Source organism: Salvelinus fontinalis, chromosome 14, assembly GCF_029448725.1.
Source record: "Salvelinus fontinalis isolate EN_2023a chromosome 14, ASM2944872v1, whole genome shotgun sequence".
NCBI classification, from domain to species: Eukaryota; Metazoa; Chordata; class Actinopteri; order Salmoniformes; family Salmonidae; genus Salvelinus; species Salvelinus fontinalis.
In genome coordinates this window covers 46,299,451-46,315,658 of record NC_074678.1, presented here as the reverse complement: position 1 = coordinate 46,315,658, position 16,208 = coordinate 46,299,451, and the positions used below count along the sequence as shown (strand labels likewise).

Sequence of the window (16,208 nt, the reverse complement as noted above, 5' to 3'; positions counted from 1 at the left end):
TTTTAGCATAGGTTTGTCAATGATGATTCTAGCAGTGCTTTCGCTTCCATAAAACAAAAGAACGCGCATTTGATTCTACATTTCCCTATTTGGGACCCAACATTAATCCCATTGCTCACCTTGAGTTTGCGCCGGGCGTTGAACTCTTGTAGCTTTCTTTGAGTGGTGTCCATGTGGGAGAAGCGGGCAGCCTTGCCCAATACCCAGGGGTGCTCCAGGGCCTCCTTCACCGTCAGCCTCTTGTGATGGTCCTGCACTATCAGCTTACTGACCTAAGGGGGACAGGCAATGGGACAGGTTGTTATTAAACATTATTCAAAACCAGGGGTGCATGAATATGCATAACCATGCTAATATAGAGTATAACCAGATTTGCTTGAATCTGGCCCTGAGCAAGTTTTTTTACAGAGAAACGGGGAAGATTATTTTTAATTGGGAGTTTATGATTTTTTTTATTCATCGAAGTGAAATAGTTGTGAAATATTAAACAGAATATAGTGCAGGGGTCGGCAAACACGCGACCCGCGGGACGTTTTTTGGTGAGAAATTATTATTTTAAAATAAAATATTTTTGGGGGCTTAGTTGTTGTCAATTTGCACTGTACAAATGATTAGAATTATGTTTCGGCCCCCAACCATCCGCTCTGACCAAAATTGTCCCTCGGCTGAATCTAGTTGCCTACCCCTGAGAATGGGTGTAACGCAACATATGCTCAGCAGTAATGCATTTTCTGCCATATGGGTTTTCCTCTGGCCCTGATGAAACCCGAGACAAATTGCATTCCCCTTAAATAAAGGGTATCATACATTCTCCTAAATTGAACAAACCAATATATTGTATTTGTCAAACCAGTTGTGTAAAACATGTATTAAGGGCCTGCAATCAAATAAAAAGAACAGACGTTGTACATATACAGTATTTACATAATTCAAACATTAACAAAGAAAAAAAGAAAGTTAATTAGCAATTTATGTGAACACCTTCAAACACTGCACACTGTTATTCATAATTAAATCCTCTGGAGTGCAATGCTTAGACGCGAAACTCACCAAGTCCTTAGCGTTGAGGGAGACCTCATCCCACCAGGGGGAGACAAACTCATAGTCACAGTTGAGGATGCGGCTATACATATACTGGTCGCCCCTCGGATCGAAGAAGGGTTCAAACCCACACAGCCTGAGGGGAAAGGCAACATTTCCCTCTGATTATTTGTTTCGCAACTTTCACTACTTGTTTTAAAGACATACGGGATCTTTTCAGATCAGACCCCCCCTCTAATAGACTTGCAACGGCGTACTAAATCGGAAAGCCATATGACACGAGGAAAGGGTGAGATTAGCTGCGATACCGTAATGAGAGGGCTTCAAATTGCCAGCTACCCACTCTGAGTACATGCAGATCTTGGGACAGATTTTAAAGTGTTTTTTGTTGTTTTTTTTACTCACAAGATGTACAGGATGACTCCCACAGACCACATGTCCACTTCAGGACCATAGGCATTGCCTCGGAGGATCTCTGGAGCTACAGGGGAGAGAGTGAGGTATGGAGAGAGGGAGGGATGAAGGGCCAGCTGTCAGCTCCCACACAGGACACTTCATTTTGACTCATATCAGTCCCTTCGAAAACACTATGTACTATCAGCGTAATTTCTGTTAATGCTGTACTCTATAATCTCCATTAAAGCATGCAGTACAGTATATCTGTCAATAAAACTAATATATGTATATATACTTTTTTATTTATTTGTTTTGTGGTTGAGGATGATTTATTTGACTTATAGCGATCCTACAATGTGTGTAATATATCTACAGTGCTTTCAGGAAGTATTCAAACCCCTTGAATTACACATTTTGTTGTGTTACAGCCTGAATTCAAAATTGATTAAATATTTTTTTTCTCACCCACCTATCTGCACACAATACCCCATAATGACAAAGTGAAAACATGTTTTTCGACATTTTTACTATTTTATTGGAAATGAAATACGGAAATATCTCATTTACGTAAGTATTCACACCCCTGAGCCAATACTTTGTAGCAGCACCTTTGGCAGTGATTACAGCTGTGAATCTTTCAGGTTAAGTCTCTAAGAGCTTTGCACACCCGGATTTTTTTTTACCCATCTACCAATAGGTGCTTTTCTGATTTTAGCATTAAGGCCTGCAGTTTGAACAAGGCTTTAGAGACTTACCCAGAAAGACTCACAGCTGTAATCGCTGCCAAAGGTGATTCTAACATGTATTCACTCAGGGGGTTGAATACTTATTTAATCAACAAAAAATTACAATTAAATCAACTTTAATCTTTAACTTTAATTTAATTGTAAGACAACAAAATGTGTAAAAATCCAAGGGGTGTGAATACTTTAAGGCACTGTATATAATATTGTAATGAAACAGGCAGGGAGTGTAGCGCGAACCCTCAACCTTCTGGCCCGAAGCCCTGTGCCATTGACTTGTGCCACGAAGGTATGCCTAAATTTGCCTAAATGACTACCGCCCCGTAGCACTCACTTTTGTAGCTATGAAATGCTTTGAAAGGCTGGTCATGGCTCATATCAACACCATAATCCCAGAATCCCTGGACCCACTCCAATTCACATACCGCCCCAACAGATCCACAGATGACGGAATCTCTATTGCACTCAACACTACCCTAGCCCACCGGGACAAAAGGAACACCTACATGAGAATTCTGTTCATTGACTACAGCTCAGCATTCAACACCATAGTGCCCTCCAAGCTCATCACTAAGCTAAGGACCCTGGGACTAAACACCTCCTTCTGCAACTGGATCCTGGACTTCCTAACGGGCCGTCCCCATGTGGTGAGGATATATCCACCACGCTGACCCTCAACACGGGGCCCGTCAGAGGTGTGTGCTTAGTCCCCTCTTGTACTCCCTGTTCACCCACGACTGCGTGGCCATGCACAACTTCAACCCCATCATTAAGTTTGCCATTGACACGACGGTGGTAGGCCTGATCACCAACAACAGTGAAGGAGAAGGTCCGAGACCTGGTAGTGTGGTGCAAGGACAACAACCTCTCCCTCAACATGAGTAAAACAAAGAAGCTGATCGTGGACTACAGTAAAAGGAGGGCTGTGCATGCCCCCATTCACGTGGGCTGTGGTGGAGCGGGTTGAGAGCTTCAAGTTCCTTGGTGTCCACATCACTAAGGACCTATCATGGTCTAAACACACCAACACAGTCGTGGAGAGGGCCCGACAACACCAATTGCCCCTCAGGAGACTGAAAAGATTTGGCATGGGACCTCAGATCCTCAGATTTGGCATGGGACCTCTGCACCATCGAGAGCATCCTGACTGGTTGCATCACCGCTTGGTATGGCAACTGCTCGGCATCCGACTGCAAGGCGCTACAGAGGGGTAGTGCGTACGGCCCAGTACATCACTGGGGCCGAGCTTCCTGCCATCCAGGACCGCTATACCAGGCGGTGTCAGAGGAAGGCCCGAAAAATTGTCAAAGACTCCATCCACCCAAGTCATAGACTGTTTTCTCTGCTACTGCACGGCAAGCGGTACCGGAGTGCCAAGTCACATGCCAAAAGACTCCTGAACAGCTTCTACCCCCAAGCCATTAGACTGCTGAACAGTTAATCAAATGTCTACCAGGACTATTTACATTGTCCCCTTATTTTATTCTTATTTATCTATTATTATGTTTTGCACTGACTCTCTTGCACAGGCTCGATGTACACTCACTGGACTCTAACCACACACTTACAAATACTACACTGATCCTCCAACACAGACGCACACACGGTCACAGACAAAACACACACATGCATATTGATGCCACACATACACACACATACACACGTTCACCCTCTTCACATACGTCACTGCTACTCTCTGTGTATTATCTATGCATAGTCACTTAACCCCTACCTACATGTACATATTATCTCAATTACCTTGACTAAACCGTATCCCCGCACATTGACTCGGTACCGGTACCACTTGTATATAGCCTCGTTATTGTTATTTTGTGTTACTATTTTTTATTTTTTTTTAACTCTGTATTGTTGGTTAAGGGCTCGTAAGTAAGCATTTCACCTGCTGTATTCGGCGCATGTGACAAATAAAATCTGATTCTAAGTGGCAGAGTCGATATCCGTATTTATAAACCATGGTCGCTACAATATATATATAATATTTCCTAGCCAAACCCGGATTTCCCCTTTTTAAAGTCACACTCTGTAGTTTCCATTTCCTTTCATTAGTGTCACCTTACAATTTGTTTTGTTATGGCTCAGTGGTAAGCACCGAACAATAACCAGTATGGTAGTGTGACTCATCTCTAGCACACGGCACAGTACACAACAACAGACTAGGACGAGCCTGATCCTACAATTGTATTCTCATTAGGATAATTGTTTATCCATAACTCACCGCAGTATCCAGGTGTGCCACACACCGTCTTCATGGTCACTTGTTCATCTATTATCTTCGAGAGGCCAAAGTCAGCTGTGAAGATCAGATAATGGTTTAGTCTCATTGGCCACAGAGGAATAGTTGATCTTTACAAGACCACTACTTGTGAATTATGGGCAGGAGTTACAAAAGAAAACAAAGTATCACATGCCATATCACAGTAATGCCTGGTCCTGTTTGGCTCAGTTGGTAGAGCATGGTGTTTGCAACGTCAGGATCTAGGGTTCGATTCCCGCTGTGGCCACCCATACAAAACAATGTATGCGTGCACTACCGGAAGTCACTTTGGATAAAAATGTCTGCTAAATGTCATATACACTGTATTTGTATTATTATATTAAGGTCCAGATCCCAGACGAGGCCATATTCCTGCAAGAACTTCTACCGGTAATATTTTCTCATCTAAATATGAGAATAAATCAATAAATAAAACATTTGGCATTTTCATATTTGACCAGACGGCAAACGGTGGCACTCCCTGTCAGTGCCACCACCTATGTAGCTAGGGAATTGTCCGTTTATCAAGGAAGGTGTCAGTTCCGTAGCCTTAGTCTACAGGTACGTGTGGTTACCTATCTTAAGCCGGGCGTCCAAGGAGAGGTCAGCGTAGAGAAGGTTTTCCGGTTTCAGGTCACGATGCACCACCCCATTCTCATGTAAATACTGTGACACAAACACAAAAGAACAAAACAGTTGCAACCTTAGTTGAATCCACTGACTGTAAATCGCCCTGAATAAGAGCATCTGTTAAATGACCAAAATGTCAAATGAAGTGCGTCGCTGGAGCATGTGTCGATACTGAACGGATCGAAAGAAAGGGAGCGCTGCGCTCAGATCAGCTTTCTCCATTCAAATATTTCCTTAACATTAGAATTATTTCACAATACTGATGAAGGATCAGCTCCTAGCGACATATTACCACCTACGGCTGCAAATATTGAAGCGACTTATTGACGCTTTCCTGAACCAGTGTTTGTACATTAGAGATCTCTCTGACGGCCAGAAAGCTCAGATTCAAACTCCCATCCACCCAGAGGTGGCACCACAGAACCCAGTGGCTTGGTGGGAAAAAAACAATTCTGGGGCCCGTAGTTTTTCCTGATCGTGTAACCTAACCTGGTAAAACTCTAGACTTTATATGGTATGATGTGATTAATCTGTTGTAAAAAGGATGCAGAGAGAAAAATAACATAAAAATAAGAACACAAGGAATAAATACACAATGAGTAACAATAACTTGGCTCTATACAGGGGGTACCAGTACCAAGCTGAAGTGCAGGGGTACGAGGTAATTGAGGTAGATATGTATAAAGTGACTAAACAACAGGATAGATAATAAACAGTAGCGTATGTGATGGGTGAAAAGAGCTGGTGCAAAAAGGGTTTACGCAGATAGTCTGGGTAGCTATTTGGTTAACACTTAAACTATTCAGCAGTCTTATGGCTTGGGGATAGAAGGTGCTCAGGGTCCTGTTGGTTCCAGACTTGGTGCATCGGTACCACTTGCTGTGCAGCAGCAGAGAGAACAGTCTGTGACTTGACTGGCTGGAGTCTTTGACAATTTGTAAGGCCTTCCTCTGACACCGCCTGGTATAGAAGTCCTCTAGCTACACAGGTGCCATGCTGCTAATGAGGTAAGATGCATTTCACTTTCCCTGCAGTAAAATCACAGGGCACTAGGAGCGCCACCTCTGGATGTGCATTTTCTTGTTTGCTTATGGCCCTATGCAACTCTCTTGGTAAATAGTATGGTCTGCAGCTTATCATGAGGTATTCTAAATCAGTGTCGCAAAAGATCAATACTTTCTCAACATTACAGATTGTGCACCAGCTGTTAACAAAGAGGCACACACCTCCCCCCTTAACATTACCCTAAACTGCCGGTCGGTCTTGCCGATGCATAGAAAACCCAGCTAGATGTATATTTTCCATGTCCTTGTTCAGCCACAACTCCGAGAAACGTAGGATATTAAAGTTCTTCGGGTGCCGTTGATAGGATAGTCTCGAACGGAGCTCGTCCAGTTTGTTCTATAGTGACTGTACTGTATGTTCAGCAATAGAACGGAGGGTAGAGGCGGTTTATTTACCCGCCGACGTAGTCTCGTCAAGGTGCCCTCTGTTTTGCCTATTTTTCGCTATTTCTTCCTCTTTCGAGTCCCGGGGATTAGGGCCTGTTCCGCAATGAGCAGTACGTCCCGAGCTGCCGACTCGTTTTAGTAGAAATTGAGGTTAGTGATCGCTGTTCTGATGTCCAAAAGCTCCGTTCTGTCATAGGAAATGATGGCGGAAATATGATGTACAAGCTAAGAGCAACGTAAAAAAACAAAACACACAAAACATCAGTATTGGTCAGGAGCCCGTAGGACGGCAGCTATCCACTGCAGCGTCGCCTTCATAAAAACCACAGATACTGCTTCAATAAACTAAATCACCAATTTGGCACATCACTGTGCACATGTTAGGCTATACACATCATGACATGTATTGAGACAAATTACAGGCAGTAGAAAATTTACAGACAGTAGCAAAATGTAAGTAAATTGATTGAGCGTGAAATGTATTTAAATATAATTGAAATGGGCCTATAGCGGGCCTCCCAAGTGGCGCAGCGGTCTAAGGCACTGCATCACAGTGCTAGAGGTGTCACCGGCCGTGCTTGGGAGTCCCATAGGGTGTCGCGCAATTGGCCCAGCATTGTCCGGGTTTGGCCGGGGGGGCTTTACTTGGCTCATCGCGCTCTAGCGACTCCTTGTTGCGGGCCGGGCACCTGCAGTCTGACCTTGGTCGTCAAACGGTGTTTCCATGTTGGTGCGGATGGCTTCCGGGTTAAGCGGGCGGGTGTTAAGCGCGGTTTGGCGGGTCATGTTTTGGAGGACGGACGACTTGACCTTCGCCTCCCGAGCCCTTTGGGGAGTTGCTGCAATGAGATCGAAATTGGAAGGAATAAATAAATAAATAAAAATAGGCCTATAGCCTACTGTTTATATTTGCAGTCAACTCGGTTTTTATTTAAAGTATATTTTTATATGTCGCTTGTTTGTATCAATTGCAAAGACATTGGCAACTTTGTATTTATAGTCATATTTTGTTCTGAAGTTATCAGCGTCACAGAAAGATTGATAAACCATGTGATTCTATGTTTAGCGGAGATCTTCTGTGTATGAAGTTACGTGGGAGGGCATAAAAAAGCCTCTAACGACACACTTAGCTGTTCAATATGGGGTCTGAGGCAGGCGTTCGATTACGAGCATTTTCAAGTGCAACGTTAACACCGATGGTTTTGGGAAACCGCTCTAAGATTTAACGATGCTCCTACGAAGGTTCTAACAATGAACTTAGCCTTAAGATGCTTTTGGGTAACCGGGCCCTGTACTGTTGTCAAACCTGACCTGGGCCCTGTTTCCCAAAAGCATCTTAAGGCTATGTTTTTTTTTTGTTATCTCTTTATTTAAATGTCCCTTTTTTTTCTCTTTGATCAGGGTTTACACAGACAACAAAAGAAGCGCACCACACAGACAGAGTACAGGGAGGTAAGTAAGTGAAAATACAGTTAAAAAAACTATCATAAAATTCAAAGACAGCAGTATCATTTATATGGGCCATTTATTGGCGGTGTTCTACATAATGGAGACCATGTTTTCCAGAACTTTTCAGCCCTCTGGCGCAGGTCAAAAGGGAGTTTTTCTAGGGGAAGAATAGCAGAAGCCTGGAGAGAGCCACATCCTTCCGACGGTATTTCTAGTGTGGAACTCAACAGCAAAAAAAAAGTTACAGTCAAAATAAAGTAGGTATAGGTTCGGTGAAAGAGCAAATTGTTTATCTAAGATCTTCTGAATGAACCTCATTCCAATAAGACTGGATTCTATTACAGTCCCAAAATACGTGCATATAGATGCCAGTAGCTTGTTGACAGTTGAAACATTAATGTGATGCATTCTGTGAAAGTCGAACATGTCTAAGTTCATTGTTTAGTGCATTTTTATTGGATAAGTATTAGAATAAGCCGCCTCAATATTTGCAGCCGCAGGTGGTCATTTCTTTCTAGGAGCTGATCCATCGTCAGTATTGTGAAATAATTTGAATGTTAAAGGTACGGTTTAAATGGAGAAAGCTGATCCGATAGCAGCGCTCCCTTTCTTTCGATCCTATCAATATCGACACATGCTCCAACAATGCACTTTGCGACTGTTCTCTCTGCGTGGTGTTTTGCTACATCTTCTGCTGTTGTAGGAAAGATGAATTGTTAAAACACTTGTAAGCCTAAGTTCCATCTCTATCGAGAAACCGGGCCCTGATCAGTTCAAATGCAAGCCGGTGTGGCACTTGTTTCAAAATGAGTTTGGAATGACGTTTTGAAATGCCAAAACAATTTTTTAAAAATGGTCTCTTTTTCCATTAGCATTTTAGTTGATATATATTTTTGTCTTACAAAATGGGTTCCTTCCCACCTTTTCGGTCATGTATTACAATATGTGAGATCCTAAGTGGTCACCATCTCTGACCCTCCCCCACGGTACAGGCCAGCAGAGCTCAGGGACATTGATTACTGTTTGACCGAGCCAAGCCTGGACTGATTGTATCAGTCAATAGTAATCATCTGACAGAAATATGATACTGGATCAATACTCAATGATACAACATGATTTATCTCTGAATGAGACACGATTCAATAGTGTTTAGGTTGGAGCCAAAGCCTGCCCCCACACCGGTCCTTTACAAATAAGATTGGACAGTCTTGCCGTAGATGTTATAAATGTATTGCCATAGCCCTACCCAGCAGCATACTACTCTGCATCCCACTGCTGGCTTGTCTCTGAAGCTACACAGGGTCGATCCTGGTCAGTCTCTGGATGGGAGACCAGATGCTGCTGGACGTGGTGTTGGAGGTCCAGTAGGCATTCTCCCCTCTGGTCTAAGGAGATCCCAGGGCAGTGAAGGGGATGTTGCCCTGCATAGGGTTTTGTCTTTCGGATGGGATGTTACAACTGGTATCCTGACTCTCTGTGATCACTAAAGATCCCATGACACCTATCGTAAGTGTAGGGGTGTTAACCCCGATGTCCTGGATAAATTGCCAATCTGGACTTCTTACCATCATGGCCACCTAATCATGCCCAGCTTCCAATTGGCTTATTCCTCACCCCTGTAACTCTTCCCCAGGTCGTTACTGTAAAATATAACATGTTCTCGGTTTTCTTACCTGGTAAAATAAAGGTCAGTAAATAAATAATACAATATCTGCCTATGTATTGTCATAGCCCTGGTAATCAAGGGCGCCCCAACTCAGAAGCTGCCACAGTTATGTAGCTGGATGTTGAGTTCTGTCACCTTTAGATACGCAGTCAGTGGTAGTTAAAGTACAAAAAAAGTTCAACGTCCCATGACAGTTTGTCCATTTTAAGCACACTTTTACCACAAGAACAAATCCGTTTATGTTAAAGTCAATGATCACAACTGTGTGGACTAGATGACAGATCTGTACAGGCGTTGACACTTGAAGAACAGAGAGAATGTCAGAGGCAGCAGAGCAGCCTAAAAAGAATTTGGGATTTTGGCAGTGAAGCCCTTTACAGTATATGCAGTACTTCCCTAGAGTCAGATGAACTCATGGATACCATTTTTATCACTGTGAGACCTGAGGGATACAGCCCAATCAGGGCTTCACTTGGCAGGATTAATTGAAACTCTAAATGAGCAGCCCCTGATCTAAAATTGACTTAACAGATGGGGCCCATTGCTGCAGTAGCTCAGAGGCTCTATGACTGCTCTCACCCTCCTATTACTCAGGAGTCAAGAGAGTTCCGACTCTGACTACCGGATCGGTTGCAGTGTTGTAATGTTACCATGAAAGCATCAAGTGAAAATGAAAGGAAATGGTGGAAATATGAAAATAATGTGTTCAAGAGCAACTGAAGGGGCGGCGGGTAGCCTAGTGGTTAGAGTGTTGGACCAGTAACCGAAAGGTTGTAAGATCGAATCCCTGAGCTGACAAGGTACAAATCTGTTATTCTGCCCCTGAACAAGGCAGTTAACCCACTGTTCGTAGGCCGTCATTGAAAATATGAATTTGTTCTTAACTGACTTGCCTAGTTAAATAAAGAGCAACTGAAGGCAATAAACAACTTATCTGGTAGAAAACGGCCTATTTCACTTCCTCAAAATCCCCAGAATGAATCTAAGATAACAAGAAATCTGTAATTAATTTTGTCCAAGGATGTTTAATTTTACACATCACTAAGGTGTTTGGGGCAGTATTTCTCAAGTTCAAAAAATTGCGACGCGTTGTATTACATTATGTAAACAGTCAGAGCTGCTGGGCAGGTTTGTCTCACTGTCTCTGCTATTGGACAGAGAGCAATCACTTCAGCTGACTAACCCATGTTATTGGGCAAATGGTCAAATCAAAACCCAACCTTCATTTACCCGGTGCAACGCATTGATGTTCCAAACACATTTTTTGATGAGACTGACTTTATGACCCAAATGATCCTATTTACACTTTGTAGTCAATTTTGACACTAGAATAACGATTTCTGACTCATGTCGATGCCACATTGAAAACGGACTATGGGAATCGTTGCTTTTTAAAGGCAGTTGCTCTTCAAGGCAGCGGGTATGGGTGTAGTTGGAAACGTGTCACGGGTGCCATCTTGAATTAGGCTGCAGGCCCATTGGCGGGGATTACATTATTAATACCTCAGTTCTGATGACACTTGTTTTGAAACTGGGCTGTCTCCCGGGTGTGAGCCAGTTGCCCCGTTTTAGCCAACGGCGAAGTCGGCTCAAAACAAAAGTGTGGTAGGTTAAGCACGTGGAGTAATGAGTAGGATTCTGTGATTTCAAATGCAAAAGTAATTGGGTTTTATATACCTTCCCAATGAAAACTAGTTTGAAAATTTGAACGTACAGTATATTTTATGGAAAGAGATGCTGTATGTTTCTGAACGATGCATCACGCTGCCTTGTTGTCGACGTGACCGAGCGGCGCAGATTACTGTTTGATTTGAGAAGGGCGCTCCTCCCTCACCGCTTTTGCCAGTACACGCTGCGGGCCATAGCTCGGTGCACTTAATCAAACTTCACCCCGCTATCATCCAGAAGGCGAGGTCAGTACAGGTGCATCAAAGCGGGGACTGAGAGACTGAAACAGCTTCTATCTCAAGGCCATCAGACTGTTAAACAGCCATCACTAACATTGAGTGGCTGCTGCCAACATACTGACTCATCTCTAGCCACTTTAATAATGGAAAATTGTATGTAATAAATGTATCACTAGCCACTTCAAACAATGCCACTTTATATAATGTTTACATACCCTACATTACTCATCTCATATGTATATACTGTACTCTATACCATCTACTGCATCTTGCCTATGCCGTTCGGCCATCGCTCATCCATATATTTTTATGTGCATATTCTTATTCATTCCTTTACACTTGTGTGTATAAGGTAGTTATGTGAAATTGTTAGATTACTTGTTAGATATTAATGCATGGTCGGAACTAGAAGCACAAGCATTTCGCTACACTCGCATTAACATCCGCTAACCATGTGACAAATAAAATTTGATTTGATTTGTTTCCATTGGACCTTTAGTATTTTTGTTGGATATTTAACAGGGTTGGGTAGGTTACTTTCTAAATGTAATCCGTTACTGTTACTAGTTACCTGTCCAAAATTGTAATCAGTAATGTCATTTTTGGATAACCGAAACTCAGTAACATAATCTGATTACATTCAGTTAATTTTTGATTACTTTTCCATTACTTTCCCCTTAAAAGGCATTACATTTAAATTTTTTAAGTCATTTAGCAGACGCTCTTATCCAGAGCGACTTACAAATTGGTGCATTCACCTTATGATATCCAGTGGAACAACTACTTTACAATAGTGCATCTAAATCTTTTAAGGGGGGGGGGGGGGGTTAGAAGGATTACTTTATCCTATCCTAGGTATTGCTTAAAGAGGTGGGGTTTCAAGTGTCTCCGGAAGGTGGTGATTGACTCCGCTGACTTGGCGTCGTGAGGGAGTTTGTTTCACCATTGGGGTGCCAGAGCAGCGAACAGTTTTGACTGGGCTGAGCGGGAACTGTACTTCCTCAGAGGTAGGGAGGCGAGCAGGCCAGAGGTGGATGAACGCAGTGCCCTTGTTTGGGTGTAGGGCCTGATCAGAGCCTGAAGGTACGGAGGTGCCCCTCACAGCTCCGTAGGCAAGCACCATGGTCTTGTAGCGGATGCGAGCTTCAACTGGAAGCCAGTGGAGAGAGCGGAGGAGCGGGGTGACGTGAGAGAACTTGGACTTGGAACATTAGACTTATTAGCAGCAGTTGCAAGAGCGCATTTTTCACTGGCTGTCCACTGGTTTCAAAGACAATGATTGATAGGCAGCTTAAACTTCTTGAATGCAACCATTATTGGGTTGAAATACACATTTAGATTCGTGAACAGCCATCCACACCACAATCCGTAAGGCGCAAATAGCTAAATGAGAGAGCAGCAGTGTGATTCACATCAATGCGTTATGTAGATATCAATAACAAGTGATATCTGTATCACTGTAGACTACACTACTGCTGTCATCCTTACCTCCAAGCATTTATTCAAGTTGGATAATCTTTGGATGCCGACAGCAGTCGTACCATTGGAAGACATAGCTTGGACTGTAGCGTAAAAAGGCCTATTTACCAAACCTCCTTTCTGAATTTGAAGTAATCATCTAGTTTTTCCAAAGTATCTGTAATCTGATTACAATATTTTTGCTGGTAACATAACGGATTACAGTTACCGTTTTTCTTTGTAATCCCTTACATGTAATCCGTTACTCCCCAACCCTGATTATTATGAATGAATTTGACTTGAATTATTTTCCATTGGATTACACATTTCCTTGGACTTGCACTTCAGGTAGGACAAAGGTTGTCCGTTATTTAGATGAAGCTCTCTGCAGTGTTGACCCTGACAGGTCTCTTCATTTGTTGATGATTGAATTAGTATTTAGTTCCTTATGTTGAAACCCCATGACAGAGGCGTACCTCTGTCACACTTGTGTGTAAAGAGAAGACGGACAGCCCCAACTTTAAAGTACTAATTATGTCATTTTTGGGGTATCTGTACTTTACTATTTATATTTTTGACAACTTTTAACCTTTTCTACGTTACTACATTCCTAAATAAAATTATGTAATTTTTACTCCACACATTTTCCCTGACATCCAAAATTACTTGTAAAATGTTGAATGCTTAGCAGGACAGGGAAATATTCCATTCACTCACCTATCAAGAGAATATCCCTGGTCATCCCTATTGCCTCTGATCTGGTGGACTCACTAAACACGCATGCTTCATTTGTAAATTATGTCTGATTGTTGGAGTGTGCACCTGGCTATCTGTGAATTAAAAAAACAAAAAAATTGTGTCGTCTGGTTTGCTTAATATGAGGAATTTGAAATGGTTTATACTTTTACTTTTGATACTTAACAATATTTGAGCAAGTACTTTTAAAACCAAATACTTTTACTCAAGTAGTATTTTACTGAGTGACTTTCATTTTCTATTAAGGTATCTTTATTATTATTTTTCCACCACTGGTCTCAACATGATTGTGATGAGGTCAGGACCTCTCTAGTCACGTATGCCACTGGGCCTCATCAGCCACACACAGAGGCCCTGGGAGGACACATATAATGACCTAGTCAAAACACACCCCGGTTTCCACCGTGAGTCCCCGCTGAGGCCTACCGGGGCGGCTAACAACACCCACGCGGCGCCATGCTCTCGTCATTACTGCACACTTCCCTTCCCGGCTGTGAACGCCCAGACTCATTCCGGCGAATTAACCAGCGACGTCTCCGAAAAAGCCTGTGGTTAAGCCCCAAGTCTGCTATCAGCTACTGTAGCTAGAATGGGCAGTAAGTGCCCAGCCTGACTGCTATTAGTTCTAATGGAAAACTCTTCACTCCACTGCCAGGCTGGCTATTGATGGGCCTCCACGCAGAACCTTTTGAACCCATCTCCCCTGAGATGTTCTGGCTCTCTGTCTGCCTGGGAGAAAGGTTGTAAATTTGACAATCTGCGCCGCTGTGCGCTAGCCGGGCTGGTATGGCTGGAGAGGGCCCAAAGTGTACGAATGAGTCATGGCGGTGTCGATGGTTTATTAAGTTTGTGTACCGGGCCTTTTGACAGATGTTTTTTTAATGAGATGACAAAAAAACAGAGTGGGAGCAGGCTGCTAGATACAGCATGCACAGAAAGATCGGGGGGGGGGGGGGGGGATTCACCTCTCTATGGTGATTAGTTTCATACAGACTCAAGGATAAATTTTGTTGAGACATTTTTTGGCTCATTTTGAAAGATGTGAGGGGAAAATGCCATGGTTAGTCAGGGCTGGCTCTACTCCCCACCGCACGGGCAAAACATTTAGTGCCCCCCCCCCCCCCCCCTCTTGACGTAGGAGAGAAAAGAAACAATTGTTTTTAATAGTAATTTCACAGGCTTTTTCACCTCACCTGCAAATGATTTGTAAGCCATGTTTTACTTTTTCACTGTCTGTATTTCAGCTCTTATATTTTGTGCAAACAAAACTGAATTAAAACCTATAGAGAAGCATGAAGTGTGACTGTCTTCTGTGTGCTCAACCCACCTCTGTTCTCTCTCCATGTGCCCTCTTCTGTCACTTTCCCTGTGTCTTGTCTGTTGCTGTCTCAGGATATTGTTTGTTACTGTCTCCTTTGTCTATCCTCTTCTGTTATGGTCTGTTCTTCTGGTGTCTCTCTCCATCATATCCTATTCTTCTATTGCTGTCTCTGTGTCTTGTCTGGTTTCCCTCTCCATCATTTCCTCTTCTTTTGCTGTTTCTGTGTCGTGTCTAGTGTGCCTCTAGTTTTTCAATCCAAAACGGTCAAGGGGATACTGGGGTAGCTTAACTTGTTTTTGGGCCTGTGTCTGGGTCACCTAAATCATCCTTTTCCCTACCATTTGCCCCTGGCTGCTGCTGTAAGTGTTCCACTGGACTGCTGTTCTCATCTGTCCTCCTTTGCTCATCTGAAAGCTAGCAAGGTAGGGGTGCAACATGTCATTAGTTCGTTTTAAAGGGCGACTACACGTCTTGATTTGGCCTCGTTTCAGATTTGGTTTATTAAGAAAGGCTAGCGGCCATGACTGAAATTAAACGCGAGTTGGTTTCGGGGTTGTGATTTGATGTGGGTGTCTCGTGTGTGTTTGCAGGTGGGAAGAGTTAGCCAAACCTTTTCACCAATTAGCTTCAGCCGGCTGGTGTGCGACCTGACTGACTTTGGATAGTCTATCTCTGGGGTTAGTTAGGGACCGTCAATAAATGACACAATGTAAATTAGACAATATTTTCATGTTGCACACTTCCTAGTTTGCTCATTAAATGCTTTCAATATTTGTATATGAATTTCTACAATTTACAGTTGGTTTCAGGTTTTTCAGTTACCTTATACTGACACGACCAGGGCAACTAATCTGTAATGAAAAATGTCAAGTGTCTACATAACAGTGCAACACAACTCCAAACATGATAGATAAGCTACATAGCCCATAGACTATATTAATCTAAAGAGACATGAGCACAACAAATGTACCTGTACAATGGAATAAGTTATAAGACCTCTATGATTAATTTCAGATGTTTAGATTACATAACATTTGAGGATAATTTAAGGGCCTATTTATTTTTCACTTTTTTGTTCACCTTCAGTCTAACCACAAAGCTGGCCATCTTTTCCC

General features: G+C 42.8%; 1 protein-coding gene across 1 annotated transcript in view; it reads right to left on the bottom strand.

The window, feature by feature from the left end:
- LOC129811004 (calcium/calmodulin-dependent protein kinase type IV-like) overlaps positions 1–16,208 on the bottom strand; it is a 28,863-nt gene that overhangs the window by 2,379 nt on the left and 10,276 nt on the right. Inside the window, exons 6-10 of the mRNA XM_055862080.1 lie at positions 5,031–5,121; positions 4,417–4,491; positions 1,447–1,522; positions 1,051–1,177; positions 120–272 (exon numbers count right to left, since the gene is read on the bottom strand). Coding sequence (XP_055718055.1) covers positions 120–272; positions 1,051–1,177; positions 1,447–1,522; positions 4,417–4,491; positions 5,031–5,121 — 522 coding nt within the window. The remainder of the gene's footprint in view (positions 1–119; positions 273–1,050; positions 1,178–1,446; positions 1,523–4,416; positions 4,492–5,030; positions 5,122–16,208) is intronic.